At 41.6% G+C, this 16589-nt stretch overlaps 1 protein-coding gene across 1 annotated transcript; it reads right to left on the bottom strand.

Annotated features, from left to right (window-relative positions):
- Positions 1 to 627: 627 nt before the first annotated feature.
- LOC110583791 (cytochrome c oxidase subunit 5A, mitochondrial) lies at positions 628 to 16145 on the bottom strand. Its single transcript, XM_021693758.1, has 5 exons — positions 15917 to 16145; positions 7456 to 7572; positions 5883 to 6004; positions 3046 to 3168; positions 628 to 798 (listed from the first exon to the last, which is right to left on the bottom strand). The coding sequence occupies exons 1-4, from the start codon at positions 16020 to 16022 to the stop codon at positions 3055 to 3057; spliced, it is 459 nt and encodes a 152-aa protein (XP_021549433.1). The 5' UTR covers positions 16023 to 16145; the 3' UTR covers positions 628 to 798; positions 3046 to 3054.
- Positions 16146 to 16589: the final 444 nt, after the last annotated feature.

The following is a 16589-nucleotide window of genomic DNA, read 5'->3' on the forward strand; positions in this document are numbered from 1 at the left end:
TTCTACTTCTTAAAAGAGGGGAGGAAAACTTTTTGGTAGGGAACCAGTCTTTAATAAAAGGTTGTGGTGATATCTTACCAAAACGGATTTTACTAACATTTCCTTACTTCGCTTTAAGAGAAAAGACATCTAAACCTCAACCTAATATTAATCCTATTTCCTGACGCTGCAGTCTGAATGACTATACTAGAAGTCACTCAGACCTGGAACCTCTTTCTCCAACAGCTGGTCTCCAATAATATGGGACTCCTAAACTAAGATGGGATTTGTGTATTCTATTAATTCTCTCAAGAAGTAAACCCATTTCTTTAGTTCTTGAAGCACTGAAAATCTATCATATAGATTTTCATATATCAAATACATCAGTATTTGATGTCCAAGGCTAATACTGCACTGCTAGAGAAGAACAGGTAGGGAAGGAAAAGGTCACTAAGAGAGAAGCTGGTACCACATAGCACATCCTCAAGACTATCTCAGTAACCACTTTTAAATTTATTTCATGTGAGATGGTTTCCAGAGAATTAAGGCAGTTTTCTCAGCACATAGTGGCAACAAAACCATGAAATCAATGGCTCTGTGAGGGCTCATTTTCTGCTTTTCAAAGCAAACACATGGAACAATACCTAATTTCAGTTCAAACTCATTTCCCTTTTATTCAAGTCCAAGTTACCATTACATGGTTTGGTACTCAATAAAGGAAAACTTGTTCAAATAAGGTAGGTAATATGTTATCATCAGTATTTCCAGGTGATTGTTTACAATCAAGTAGCATTATGAATAAATCCTTGAGAAGCCCATCTGTAAGAGAAAACATGAAGAATTAGCCAGAAAATAAAGGAAAGGCAGAAATCTTATTAAGAATAACCTTCTTTATAGCAACAGCCCAGAGAAATCACTGCCTCTGTGTAGCCTTTTCTGTTCTGACTTAATCCTGCCTATAGCTAACTCACAAGGGTGTAGCTCTGCGGCTTTTTTGTTGTTTATATGCCTAGTACTTACTGGGGTAGTCCTCTTTTCCAATCATAAAAGTGCTGGGGAGTTGCCCTTTAAAATTTTTTTTTTTTAAAGAAATATGTCATTGCAGCTAGAATATATCCTAGGTAACAAAGATCTTCTGGACTCCTTGGAATACTACTTGATAAAATAAAAGTTAAGCTGAAGTGTTTACAGATATCCTTGTAAGAGTCCATTATGAAATATGAACCACACACAAGAGCTTCAAAAATACAAGGAGGAAATCTTCTATTCTGAATGCCTAGTTTTCTCACAGAAATCATTAGTACACACATTAAAAAAAACCTTTCATGTATTACAAAGATGAGCTAAATGACTTCAGGGAGGTGGTGGTGGTATGGGGGTGGACAAAGATAAAATCAAGACTTCTGCTCCAGAGCAATCTTTAACCAGGCTCACTGGACCTTTATCTTGTGAGGGATCTGCTATCAGCTCCTTCAATAATTTTGGGTGCACTTTTTTTTTTTTAATTTTATTTTATTATGTTAACCACCATACATTACATCATTAGTTTTTGATGTAGTGTTCCATGATTCATTGTTTGCGTATAACACCCAGTGCTCCATTCAATACGTGCCCTCGTTAATACCCATCACCAGGCTAACCCATCCCCCCACCCCCCTCCCCTCTAGAACCCTCAGTTTGTTTCTCAGAGTCCACAGTCTCTCATGGCTTGTCTCCCCCTCCAATTTCCCCTTCTTCATTTTTCCCTTCCTAATATCTTCTTCTTCTTTTTTTTAACATACAATGTATTATTTGTTTCAGAGGTACAGGTCTGTGATTCATCAGTCTTACACAATTCACAGCGCTCACCGTAGCACATACCCTCCCCAACGTCCATCACCCAGCTACCCCATTGAGTGCACTTTTATTGAAACCTTTATAAGATAGTTTAGTTCCACTATTTTAAAAATGAAGTCCTCTTACTCTTAGGAAGCAATCCTCTAAGCCTCATTGTTTAACACTGAGAAATGAATATAGCCTTAGTAAATGCCTACGCAGGATGTGTGGCATAGTAAGAGCAATGGACTCTGGGCTGGACTGCCTGGCTTTAAGTGTGGGTTCCAGTACTGGCTATATGACCTTGGACAAGGTGCCTCAGTTTCCTCATTAATAAAATATTAAAATGGGAATAATTATAATAATAGTAACTACCTCAAGGCATGGTTTATGAGGGTTAAATGATTTATAGAGCACTTAAAACAGTGCCTGACATAGAAAGAGTTATATATGCTATATGTCTTTAAATAAAATAAAAACAAGTCACTGCTTACATATTTTCTGTTTTACAAAGGATTCTCGGGGTGCCTGGGTGGCTCAGTCGTTAGGCATCTGCCTTCGGCTCAGGTCATGATCCTGGAGTCCCAGGATCGAGTCCCACATCGGGCTCCCTGCTCAGCAGGGAGTCTGCTTCTCCCTCTGACCCTCTTCCCTCTCCTGCTCTCTATCTCTCATTCTCTCTCTCTCAAATAAATAAATAAATAAATATATATATAAAATCTAAAAAAATACAAAGGATTCTCTGCACACTCCTCACTACCTAGAAAGTCTTGTGGCTGGTTCTATTACCTGCGTTCCCACAGAGAACAGGTATCAAATAAGTTTTTATTATCAGTGAACATTTATTGACTGTTAAATTCTAACGTGGGCACACAAAAATGAATGCATCAAATTAATAAAACCCTGTTAAAATAAACAGATGTATAAAAGCTTATGTGATGAACACCTTGTATGCAGTGGACTACCTTTAGTTTGGGTGAGGTAAAAGGGATGGAATTTTATGTTTGAAATATTTAATATAGATTTTTAAATAAGGAGGCTTCCTCTTGCCTTTACACCAGTAAGAGAACAGTTATAACTAGAAATGACAATTCTAGTTCCTTAAACTTACCATCATTAGTACTCTCTAAATCTTTATGTTCATGGCCTCTAAGGAGGCCATTAAAAGGTCTTACTCTGAGAAATCGAAATGTCATTTACTCCCCGCTCTCTGGATTCATTTCCTGCCTTATTCAGTGGTATGTTGCTTACCCATGGGGTTTATACTTTGTCAAGGCCCAGTTCCTCTGGAGTGGAGATTCCCAGTTCATTTAAAGTTGGTCTAAGTTCTTGGATGACATAAGGGTAGATTTCCTTATGAGGTCCTGCTTTGTCCTGATGGCAAAGAAAATATTGACATTTAGCTCTCTGAAAAGCTGTCTCTATTAAAAAAATGAACTTGAGAATGCTTTTAATTACATATGCAGAGGTGAACTTGAGAATGCTTTTAATTACATATGCAGAGGTTAGTAGCAGAGAATACATGTCACCTACTTTTAACATATTAGTTCAACAAACAGAATAACTTATGTAGGCTCTATTCAAAGTAGGCTTTTAGGCACCTCGAGAATAACTAAGACCGTTAGATTAAATCCAAAAAAGAAAACCAAACCAAACCAAAACATTTTAAAACCTCAAGTTACTAGAAAAGGTGGTGATGACAGAATTTTGTGAAGATAATTAAACATGCCCAGCAGCAACAGGAATAATTAAGTTAACACAAGAAAAGTTTTTAAATCTGCTTCCAATTTGAGATCGTAACTGAATTAAGTACTGGTGCTGAATGGATTGATAGCCTACAGAACCCTTAATTATCTTACCCACTGTAGATAAAGTAATGTCACACTTTCCCTCTTACAGACTTGAATTTCTTTCTTATAGACCATGTCCCTTTGTGGAGAGCTATACTTGAAGAATATTTATTTCCAGGGCAAAAGGGTTTTGACAAATACCATAATAATATAATTATACCTATTTTTTCACAAGCTTCTTCAGGGACAAATATTAAAAAGTCAAGTGGGGACCCCTGGGTAGCTCAGTCAGTTAAGCGCCTACCTTTGGCTCAGGTCGCAATCCCAGGGCTCTGGGATCAAGCCCTGTGTCAGGCTCCCTGCTCAGCAAGGAGTCTGCTTCTCCCTCTCCCTCTGCTTCTCCCACCCCTACTCGTGCCTCTCTCTCTCTCTCAAATAAATAAGTGAAATCTCAAAAAGTCAAATGGACTAAGAGAGTGCCAAGCTGCTATTCTTCTGCCTTTAACAAATTCTAGGTCTCTTTAATTGCATTTTTTTAAAAAAGATTTTATTTATTTGGCAGAGAGAGAGAGACAGCGAGAGAGAGAGAACACAAGCAGGGGGAGTGGGAGAGGGAGAAGCAGGCTTCCCGCTGAGCAGGGAGCCTGAAGCGGGGCTCAATCCCACGACCCTGAGATTATGACCTGAGCTGAAATCAAGAGTCAGACGCTCAACCAAGTGAGCCACCCAGGCACCCCTTAATTGTATTGTTTTAAATTATAAAATTGTTTAAAATGCAATGTATTCATTTTTCATTACAGAAAAACCAGGAACCATAATCAAAAGAGGAGGATAAGTATATATCCTCTTACATTTTCATCTATGTATTTTTTTAAATGATTAGTTTTAATAAACCATGACTTTTTTCTTTTTTTAAGATTTTACTTATTTATTTGTCAGAGAGAGTGCGCACAAGCAGGGGGAGCAGCAGGGGGAGGGAGAAGCAGGCTTCCCGCTGAGCAGGGAGCCCAACGCGGGGCTCGATTCCAGGACCCTGGGATCATGACCTGAGCCGAAGGCAGCCGGTTAACTGACTGAGCCACCCAGGCATCCCTCATCTATGTATTTTTTTTTTTTTTAATAAAATGGGGTCACACCATAAAAATCATTTCGTAATTTTCTTCAGTTAATATAGTATGAATTGTTGGGGCGCCTGCCAGTTCAGTCGGTAGAGTATGTGATTTTTTTTTTTTTAAAGATTTTATTTATTTATTTGACACAGAGAGACACAGCAAGAGAGGGAACACAAGCAGGGGGAGTGGGAGAGGGAGAAGCAGTCTACCCGCAGAGCAGGGAGCTTGATGCGGGGCTCATCCCAGAACCCTGTGATCATGACCTGAGCCGAAGACAGATGCTTAACGGAGCCACCCAGGCGCCCCGGAGTGTGTGATTCTTGATCACAGGGTCCTGAGTTTGAGCTCCACATTGAGTGTGGAGCCTACTTAAAATTTAAAATAATAATAATAATAACACACTATGAATTGTTTAATGTTGAATACATTTCCACAACATTAATAGATAACCTCTTCTGGGAAGTCCCATCTTTCTTAAATCACTAACAACATTTAACTTCATACCACAAAGAGCACAAATAACCTTCGTACATCCTTAATTATTTCAAGATAAATTCTCAAATGGAATTGCTGAACAAAGGGGTATCAAGCAAAAAAAAAATTTTTTTTTTAAGATTTATTCTTTGACAGAGAGAGACACAGCAAGAGAGGGAACACAAGCAGAGGGATTGGGAGAGGGAGAAGCAGGCTTCCTGCCAAACAGGGAGCCCGATGCGGGGCTTGATCCCAGGACCCTGGGACCATGACCCGAGCCGAAGGCAGACGCTTAACGACTGAGCCACCCAGGTGCCTCGCAAGCAAAAAATTTTTAAAAGATTTTATTTATTTATTTGACAGAGAGAGAGGGATAGAGCAAGCACGAGCAGGGGGAGTGGCAGAGGGAGAGGGAGAAGCAGACTCCTTGCTGAGCAGGGAGCCCAACTCAGGGCTAGATCTGAAGGCAGATGCTTAACCGGCTGAGCCACAGGTTGAGGGCCTTGAGGCACCCCTCAAGCATGATTTTTTAAAACCTTGCATAAATTCTGCCAAACTGCTCTCCAGAAAGACTGCAATTGCAATGCACATTTCCTACAGCTATAAGAACTAATTTTAGGTATTTTAACAAATTCAAAAACACAGGATATGCTGATACCTAACAAGAGCCCACCCACATCCGGAACAACTTTAACAGTGATATTTCACTGACCTTAACAACCTCTAGGATGCGAACTGCACTAGCAAAATCATTTAACCGTCTGCATGCCCGTAAAGCAGCATCAATGATTTTGGGTTCTGGAACCAGATCATAGCCAACGAGCGTGTTCATCCCTGTCAAAATAAAGACGAGCCATATCAACCTGGAATATCCTCATATAAACTACAATTTAATTATCTACATTTTTACTGAATCATAGACATTTGATCTTGTCTGTCTGAACCTCTATTCTCTTGTCTATAAAATTAAATAAGAGAATCTACTTTTAACAAATTCTAGATAGTAAGATCATAGTGGATCTTCCACAGTGAACTAGTGGAAAGAACTATGCAGTAGCATGCAGATTGAAGATAAACAAAACAAAAAACCCCAAAAAACAAAAAGAAAAAAACCACAAGAGTTTTCTTAAATGCTAATACTATTTTCGTATTAGCTGGCTTCTTTTCAAACAAGAGGGTCATTTTCAACTCATATCCTTAACTCTTAGCACAATGTATATACTTTGGTTGCTTTAAAATAGATTTGATTGGAAAATAATCTAAAAACAACCCAAGAAATGCTTAAGGAGAGTTAATGAAGTCCAAATGAGGACATTACGGAGATATAGAGAAGCATTAGTGCACATTCAACCAGAAAATGACTGGGCATGATTACTTTCAGCTCTGCACAAAATGACACATCATAAAATTTAAGATTCTCTTAATGGGAATGCAGAATTACTGTTCTTTTCATTACTGCTACTCAAGATTATTCAGTAAGAATTTTCCTGGTTGAGGCAAAATAAGAGTCATTATTATATTACTGTAGATGAGTCTGAAGCACTTAGATGTCCTGCTTTTAGTTATTTTAATATAAACAAAAGACACAGTGACTACTATGCTAGAATACAGTCAGAGACTGAACTCCTGGTCTGAGACAAATTACGTACACTTAAAATTAGTTATCTACTTGACTAATAGACTGGTTATCATTAATGTTACCTACTCATGTTCAGTGCACATCTGCGAATTAGGAAAAACGACTTCTAGGTTACTTAGACTGAACACTAATTCAGGGCAAGACAAATCATAATTCGAATAAAAATAACAAAAAACCCAAACTAATACCAAGAGTTGGGGGGAGAACCAAATGACTCCTCGCTTAACTTATCTAAAAGGTACAAAACTGTTAACTCTTGCTCATACTGATCTATCATTATAGCAGTGGTTTTCAATAGGGTGATTTTGTCCCCCAGCAGACATTTTTGGTTGTCACACTGGGGGTGGGGGTGGAGTGAGATGGTGGTTTGCACCTAGTAGGTTGAAGCCAAGGATGCAGCTAAACATCCTACAATGCAAAGGACAGCCCTGCAACAAAGAATTATCTGGCCCAAAAAGTCAATTGTGCCTGCTTTATAAGAAACACTATGAAGGCTATAAACTTTCCCAACTGCAAGTTGCATGACAATACCTAGTTTACATGAGGCATATTTTCAAAATAGCTGCTTTCAACACAGTAGTGAAAGACTACAAAGTAGTTGCCAATTCTATGCCAAAGTAGACAAATATGCCTATGTTCCAATTACCTTTACGCAATTCCCAGGCATCAATATCTGGCTTGTTGAAGTATGTCACCCAGCGAGCATCAAACTCCTCATCTGTCTCATGTGACCCATGGGAGTAGCAGCGAAGTGACTGGACAGCTACAATGAAGAAAGAACAATGTCTTCAATGTACAGGAAGAAATAATACTTGACATATCCTGTCAATACATTAAGGTTATTTGTTTGCTCTTTTTAAATTGTGTTAAAATATGTACAACATCAAATTTACCATCTTAACCACTTTTAAGTGTACAGCTCAGGGGTGTTAAATATATTCAATGCATTAAATTCTGAATCAACTATATATATCGTGGTAGGAAAATTACTCAGCAGGTCAAGTAAAACAAATCTTATGTATTGATATGAAAAAAATCGTAAAAACGAAGCAAAGAAAAGCAAGTAGAACAAAAAGTACTACGCATTTTTTTTTTAAAGATTTTATTTATTTATTTGTCAGAGAGAGAGAGCACAAGCAGGGGGAATGGCAGGCAGAGGGAGAAGCAGGCTCCTTGCTCAGCAAGGAGCCCAATGCGGCACTTAGGGGGGCCTAGGTGGCTCACTCGGTTAAGCATCTGCTTTTGGCTCAGGTCGTGATCCCAGGGTCCTGGGATGGAGCCCCGTGTCAGGCTCCCTGCTCAGCAGGAAGCCTGCTTCTCCCTCTCCCACTCCCCCTGCTTGTGTTCCTGGTCTCGCTATCTCTGTCAAATAAATAAATAAAATATTTAATTAATAAATGAATGAATGAATGAATAAAATCTTAAAAAAAAAAAGAAAAAAAAGTAGCCTGATGCGGGATTTGATCCCAGGACCCTGTGATCATGACCTGAGCTAAAGAGATGCTTAATCGACTGAGCCACCCAGGCATCCCATTATGTATGTATGTTCACTTTTTCCCCCTAATGTGTAATGTAGCTTCAAATTGTTAAAAGTGGTCATCTTTGGAAGGAAAAACTATTTCTTTATATACTTCCATAATGTCTGAATTTTTATGATAAGCACAGTATTAATTCCTAGTTTTTAAAAAAAATGCCCATTCCAGTTCTTAAGCAAATTTATAAGATGTATTTTTGATAAATTAAAAAGAAATCTTATGCTTGCTATTAAATTATATTCCAAAATAAATTACACAACTTGACAAAGCAACAGTAATTTAAAAAATTGTTTTATCAAACTATAGTCCCCTCCCTGCAACTTCTGATAAATCCCCTAAGAGGAAACATACCCTCTCACTTACACCCGATGAAAAAAACTGCTCTGTAAGATACCTAAGAAGTGATAGTTTTAAATATAACATTATATATAAACAACAACACAGGACACACTGGGGAAAGGACAGTCTAATAAATGGTGTTGGGAAAACTGGACAACTACATGCAAAAGAATGAAATGGGACCACTTTCTTACACCACACACAAAAATAAACTCAAATGGAATAAAAACCCAAATGTAAGACTGGAAACCATAAAATTCCTAGAAAAAAACATAGGCAATAAGTTCTTGGACATCAATCTGAGCAGTATTTTTTTGGATCTGTCTCCTCAGAGAAGGGCAACAAAAGCAAAGATAAACAAATGGGATTGTATAAAACTAAAAAGCTTTTGCACAGTGAAGGAAACCATCAACAAAAGGAAAAGGCGGGGTGCCTGGCTGGCTCAGCCGTTAAGCGTCTGCCTTCGGCTCTGGTCATGGGATCGGCTTGGGTCATGGGATAGAGCCCCTCGTTGGGCTCCCTGCTCAGCGGGAAGCCTGCTTCTCCCCCTCTCACTCCCCCTGCTTGTGTTTCCTCTCTTGCTGTGTCTCTGTCAAATGAATAAATAAAATCTTAAAAAAAGAAAAAGAAAAAGACAACCTACTGAATGGGGGAAAATATCTGCAAATGATAAAACTGGTAAGGGTTTAATATCCAAAATATATAAAGAACTCACACAACTTAGTATCAAAAGAGCAATCTAATTAAAAATGGGCAGAGGACCTGAATAGACATTTCTCCAAAGAAGATATACAAATGGCCAACAGACACATGAAAAGATGCTCAACATCACTAACCATCAAGGAAATGCAAATCAAAATCACTATGAGATATTACCTTATACCTGTCAGAATGGCTATTATCAAAAAGGCAAGAAATAACAAGTGTTGGTGAGGATGTGGTGAAAAGGGAACCCTTGTGGACTGTTGGTGGGAATGCAAACTGGTGCACCCACTATGCAAACAGTATGGAGGCTCCTCAAAATACTAAAAATAGAACTTCCATATGATCCAACAATTTCACTTCTGGGTATTTACCCAGAGAAAACAGGGCGCCTGGGTGGCTCAGTTGATTAAGTGACTGCCTTCGGCTCAGGTCATGATCCTCGAGTCCCAGGATCAAGTCCCGCGTCAGGCTCCCTGCTCAGCAGGGAGTCTGCTTCTCCCTCTGACCCTCCCCCCTCTCATGTGCTCTCTCTCTCTCTCAAATAAATAAATAAAATCTTTAAAAAAACAAAAAACACTAATTCAAAAAGATACACGCACCTCTATGTTCATCGCAGCATTATCTACAGTAGCCAAAACGTGGAAGCAAACTAAGTGTCTATAAATAGATAAATGGATAAAGAAGATGTGGTATGTATATATACAATGGAATACTACTTAGCCATAAAAAAGAGTGAAATCTTGCCATTTATGACAACATGGATGGACCTAGAGTATTAGGGTAAATGAAATGAGCCAGAGAAAGACAAATACCATATGGATTTCGCTTGTATATGGAATCTAAAAGATATAAACAAACAAAACAAAAAGAGACTCAGATACAGAGAACAATCTGGTGATTGCCAGAGGAAGGGAGCGTGGGGGGTGGGCAAATAGGGATTAAAAAAAAAAAAAAAAAAACAGGACACATTTAGAATTCTGCTCCCTATATGGGGCGGCTGGGTGGCTCACTTGGTTGAACATCTGACTCATGATTTCAGCTCAGGTCATGATCTCAGGGTCCTGGGATGGAGCCCTGAATCCCCTGAGTCCTGTGATCCATGTCTGGCTCCAAGCTCAGCAGGGAGTCGGCTTGAGATTCTCTCCGATTCTCTCCCTCTGCCCCTTCCCCACTCGTGCTCTCTCAAATAAAGAAATAAATCTTCTTTTTTTTTAAGATTTTATTTATTTGCCAGACAGAGAGAAAGAGCGTGCACACAAGCAGGGGGGAATGGCAGGCAGAGGGAGAGGGAGGAGACTCCCCGCTGAGCAAGGAGCCCAATGCAGGACTTGATCCCAGGATCCTGGGAGGGAGGGGAGGGTGGGGAGGAAGGGGAAGGGAGAAAAGGAGGGGGAGGGGAGGGGGAGAGGGAGGAGGAGAAGAAGGAGTCGCATGCTCTACAGACTGTGGCAGCCTGGGACCCTACCCTATACATCTTTAATGCAATAACTGACAGGAGAAAGAGCAGAGAAAAAAGAAAGAAAACAGAAAAAGATGAAAAGGTGAAAGACTAGCCAATTCTGGAAATGGACTGTTACTGCTACATCAAGTGGAAAGATTCTCATTTAAATTACCATTTGAGCCTGGAGCCAAATAAATACCTGCCATTAAGTCACAGAGGACCACAACACAAGTTCCAGTCTTCCCAGAGACATAAATTATCTCCATTATTCAAGCCCAGAATGAAGAACATGTGCATGAATGGGCTGGAATTGGCCATGCTTTAATTTCTATGACAAGAAAAAATAATGTATCTCTAGACTTCAATGTCTTTTGTAAGTACAAACATTTAATCAAAAGTATGTGGATATTTAATAATGCTTACAAGACTAATATTCACATTTAATATATCAGAAAGTACAGGTCACAACAACCTTCCAACCCACTGTTACCAAAAATTTATAAGCTACCTTTTTCAAAAACTAAAATTATCCTTAGCTTAGGGGTAGGTGGTTGGCTCAGTAGGAAGAGCATGTGACTCTCTGATCTCAGGGACATGAGTTTGAGCCCCACATTGAGTGTAGAGATAAGTAAATAATTTTTTTAGAATACTTAAAGCACAGTATAAAATGTTATCACTTTTTTTTTAAAGATTTTATTTATTTATTTGACAGAGAGATAGAGAACAAGCAGGCAGAGAGGCAGGCAGTGGGAGAGGGAGAAGCAGGCTCCCCACCGAGCAGGGAGCCCGATGCGGGGCTCGATCCCAGAACCCTGGGATCATGACTTGAGCCAAAGGCAGCCACTTAACCGACTGAGCCACCCAGGCGCCCCGTTATAATCACTTCTGAAGACTGTTTAGTGCTTTCTTTTCTTTTTTCCTAAAGATTTTATTTATTTGTCAGACAGAGAGACAGAGCATAAGCAGGGGGAGTGGCAGGCAGAGGGAGAAGCAGGCTCCTGCGGGGCTCGATCCCAGGACCCTGGGATCAATCTGCTGAGTCACCCAGGCATCCCTTTACTGCTTTCTTATCAAGTTAAACACACACCTACCATACCGCCCAATAAATCCACTTCTAAGTGTTTACCCAAGAAAAATGAAATAATATGTATTCCTTCTCCAGGGGTAATTATTACATGTACCTTTTCTACCACCCAGAAAAGTGTTTAATACCCATTTCCTTTAGCTCACTGCTGGGCATGATTTCACTAGATGATTAGCAGCTTTGTTTTGTTTTCTAACCAAAGATAAAGATGACCAACAACTACAAATCCTAGGCAAGGAGAATGATGGGTCACCTTCAATAATTTGTTCACTTTTCCTTCCGGAAGTCCCAAATTACAAACTGGTTCTATTACCATAAAAACTTTTACGAAACAACTATTTATAATACCAAGCATGCACTGGGAACATACATCCCCCTTCCAGCATGGCAAAATCAGACTCTCCCACATGGTTTAATTGTATTACTAACGGTGGCGCCGGGGTGGCTCAGTTGTTAAGCGTCTGCCTTCAGCTCAGGTCATGATCCCAGGGTCCTGGGATCGAGCCCCACATCAGGCTCCCTGCTCCGCGGGATGCCTGCTTCTCCCTCTCCCACTTCCCCTGCTTGTGTTCCCTCTCTCACTGTGTCTCTCTCTGTCAAATAAATAAACAAAATCATAAAAATAAAAAAATTGTATTACTAACTTCAATAAGGGGTAGGAGTAGGATCTATTCTCCTAGCTGTGCACATGCCCATCATATATTTAACATTTTGATTTTTAGGTGAACTATGTAGGCATTCTCTTTCTCCCCTACCAACCCAACTTAGCATTTTCACTTAGGTCTGAGTTTGCAAGGCAAAGTATTTTGAAAACAACAGCTCAGTGCTTTCATACAACCTGAAGGTTCCAGAGTAAGGAAAGAGAAGTGTGTGAAAAGGGACATTTCTATAAACTCAATCTAAAAGCTCTTTCTAACACTACTTTTTGGTATTCAGTTAAGCACGCTGTTAAAAAACAAAACAAAACAAAAGGGGTGCCTGGCTGGCTCAGTCAGTTAAGTGTCTGCCTTCGGCTCAGGTCATGATTGTAGGGTCCTGAGATCGAGCCCCCCATTAGGCTCCCTGCTCAGCAGAAAGCCTGCTTCTCCCTCTCCCTCTGCCCCTCCCCCCGCTCATGCTCTCTCTCACAAATAAACAAACAAAATCTTTTTTTTTTTTAAGATTTTATTTATTTATCTGACAGAAGAGAGACACAGCGAGAGGGAACACAAGCAGGGGGAGTGGGAGAGGGAGAAGCAGGCTTCCCACGGAACAGGGAGCCTGATGCGGGGCTCGATCCCAGGACCCTGGGATCATGACCTGAGCCGAAGGCAGACGGCTAATGACTGAGCCACCCAGGCATCCCCCAAAAATAAAATCTTTAAAAACAACAACAAACAAACAAAAACCTAACATTCTTAGAAAAATTAATCCCTTTAGTTTAAATTTAGTTAAATCAGATAGCTTTCAACTTAATAACTAATCGGCTCGGATAAAGCCCCCCAAATGAACATTTTGGTGTTGGTAATTCTAGGAGAAAGGGAAAGAAATGAATAATGCAAAGGGCACATGAACAAGCTCAAAGGCAGGATGGTTGAAGTGCAAGCCTAAAGAGCAGCCATGGACTTTGGGGCCCAAAGTCTGGAAATCTAGAAGTATAGGAGTAGTGCAGAAAAGAAGGTTGGAAGGTGATTAGAAAGTGCTACCTAAATTCAGCCCTATGGCAAGAAAGGTAAAGAGAAAACTTCTCCCATTCTTCCTGGGTTATCAGGGTTAGGATGTAGGCGCCAGGTTTAAGGGTTGACTAAAGAATTTAACCACTATTTTAAAATATTTTACATCAGCAGTTATTGGAAAACAATGTTTCAAGTTGGAGGCTTCTGGAATTGGGTTGTCACTTAACTAGAGCCAACTTGAGGCCCCTCAGGTTAACCCCTCCAGAGTTCTCCCTGTCTTTTTTTAAAGATTTTGTTTATTTATTTGACAGAAAGAAAGAGAGCACAAGCAGGGGGAACAGCAGGCAGAGGGAGAAGCAGGCTCCCCGCTGAGCAGGGAGCCCGATTCGGGACTTGATCACAGGGATCATGACCTGAGCTGAAGGCAGACGCTTAACCAGCTGAGCCACCCAGGTGCCCCTCAAAGCTCTCTTTCAAGGATACTCTCATTTGGCCTTGAATAGCCTCATCCAAAAAATTTTATTCTTTTTGACTTTCAATTTATAAAACCTGTTCAGTTTTATATGGATAACAAATCCTAACCTGTAATTTGCAAAAATGAAATCCACTATAATAAAGCAAATACATATATAAACATTTGTGCCAGGCAAGATGCTAAGAGTTACATTATTTCATTTAAGCCTCACAACTACCAAAGATCCTGATTTTAGAGATAAGGCAACTGAGTTTTAGTGTTAATTAACATGTCCAAGGTCACACAACTAGAAAGTAGCTGACATAAATATAACCAACACTACCTCCTTGTAGCAAATATTTATGTCTATGGTACAAACACCTGAAATAAAGATTTTTGTTTATAAATTATACCCAAGAGTGGAAATAGAACACCTAGGAGATAAACCAACATGTTCAAACTCATTAAGAGGAATCCCCTTAATCTACAGTGTGCCAAAATTCTCTGCCTTTTCCCCAGCCTGCCACAAAATGTAGCAATGCTTTTGAAGAAGTCAGAAGAAAACTCCCCAAAAGGTATCTATATGAAAAAATTGTAGTACTTTAGCATTTTAGATAAGGAAAAAAAACAAAAAAAAAACCCATAAAATTTGACAAACATCAGGATGGGCCAAAAATAACTAAAGCTAAGAAACTGAAAATAGTTCCACCACTAGTAAAGGAATCAGTTTCCCAAGACTGGCCTCAATTTCCTCCTTTATAAAATAAGACCATCTTCACGAAGTGCATGCCAGCCTTACTGTTCTACGATAAATGAATGAAGAGAAACACATTTCTTAGGTTCTGAAGGGTCTAGTTACAACACTCAAGAGTCAAGAGAACAACCTTACTAGTTTTGAGTTTGCGTTCATACGTTTAAATCTGCATGCTTAGGGCCAAAATTTCACATTGCAGCATATACTACCATCATGGACCAAGATCAAAGTGCAGTTACACTAACTAAAGGTACCGTGCTGGAAACAAAATCTCCCCACACACACAGGGGGAAGGCACAGTAAGAAAGAGAAAGCAGCAGCACAACTCATACTCCAGCAGTCAGGTTTCTGACCGAAAGCAAAAAATAAAATAAAATAAAGCTTCCCTTAGGTCTGTAGAACCCAGTATTACTAAGTGTGTGGGACCCAATTTTCGGAAGAGTTATATTCTTATTCTAAGACCTATCAATATTCAGGCTCTCTTCCAGACCTCAGGAAACAATCATACATGGAGATCTATCGTAAAAATGGAAGGACTGGAACGTGGCACAGCAGTCTCTGAAACGACAGAACGATCGGTCTTTGAAGGTGACATACAAAACGCTGAGAAAGGCCTGATAAAAAAGTATACTGTGTCCCACAAGGAAGCATTTGGTGTCCGCAGAAGACACTATGGGTGTCCAGGTCTCCGGAAGGGCCACCCCTGCCCCTACACCGATCGCGACGCGCCGGGAGGCTCAATGTCACCTTCGCCGACGCGCTGTAGGCCGGCGGCGGACACTCCCAGTCAGGTGGCTGCAGGGGTCAGCGCCGGGGCACGGTCACGGCCTGGGGACCGAAGGGGGTCCAGTGGGCGCGGGAGGCGCGCTGCGCCCCTTCCCTGGGGCCCACACCAGGTCCACACCTGATCGGTCCGCGGTGCGCGCACCAGGAAGTCGCGCTGGCGGAGGACCCGGGGGCCGCGTCTTCGAGTCCCCCGTAAGTGGAGGTGGCGGGGAGGGCGGCCAGCGGTCACCAGGTTCGTCCGCCCGCCCGCAGGGCAGGGGCTAGGCCGCGGGGCAAGCCTGCCCTCGAGTGGCGGCGGGGGACCAGGTCACCGCAAGGACACGCGGGCGCTAGCAGTGGCGGCGGGGACCTTACCGGCGGCGGGGCCGGGGACCCGGGTTGAGCACAGGACGCCTCGAGGGCTGGCACGGGCGGCTGCGGCTGTGGCTACAGCGCAACGGCGGAGAGCGGCGCCGAGCATGACGGCGATGGCGGCGCGCAGTCCAAGGCTGAAGAGAAGCCGGGTGTGAACTCACGGGCCGCTCCGGAGCTCGCGGGGGCCGGACTCACGCACCGACGCACGGCGGGCGGAGCGTGAGGTCCCGCCCACTGCGGCGCTCGCGCCTTGGCGGGCGTGGGCACGACGCGGACGCTGGCGGGCTACGGCGGCGCGCTAAGGACAAACCATTTCCACGCTATGCCCGCCCCACCCCGTCCCGCCCCACCCAGTGTCTGGTTGCGGCCTCCGTGGAGCCGGGATGTAAAGTCCGTGAACTTCCCCGCGGGGGACGGTATAGTGGTTCAAGTCCGGCTCGAGAAACGATTCCGTCAACCCAAGATGGGAGGAATAAGGGGCTCCTGGCGGGCTCAGTCGGTAAAGCAGGCGACTGTTGATCTCGGGGTTGGAGCCCCACCTTGGTCTTAGAGATTACTTAAGGAAATAAAGAGATTTAAATGGGAGTGTTCACAAAAATAGCAACGACAAGTTATAATAAAAAATACCTTCTTTGTTTAACCTCTTCCTTTCCCTGTTGGAGCCTAAAATAAG

This window comes from Neomonachus schauinslandi, chromosome 9 (genome assembly GCF_002201575.2).
Source record: "Neomonachus schauinslandi chromosome 9, ASM220157v2, whole genome shotgun sequence".
NCBI classification, from domain to species: Eukaryota; Metazoa; Chordata; class Mammalia; order Carnivora; family Phocidae; genus Neomonachus; species Neomonachus schauinslandi.

Excerpts from the sequence above, each read along its gene's own strand:
- LOC110583791 (XM_021693758.1), bottom strand. The coding sequence starts at position 16,022 with ATGCTCGGCGCCGCTCTCCGCCGTTGCGCTGTAGCCACAGCCGCAGCC. Across the intron at positions 7,573-15,916 it reads GGTCCCCGGCCCCGCCGCCG|CTGTCCAGTCACTTCGCTGC; the intron begins GTAAGGTCCCCG and ends TCTTCATTGTAG. Across the intron at positions 6,005-7,455 it reads TGCCTGGGAATTGCGTAAAG|GGATGAACACGCTCGTTGGC; the intron begins GTAATTGGAACA and ends TTATTTTGACAG.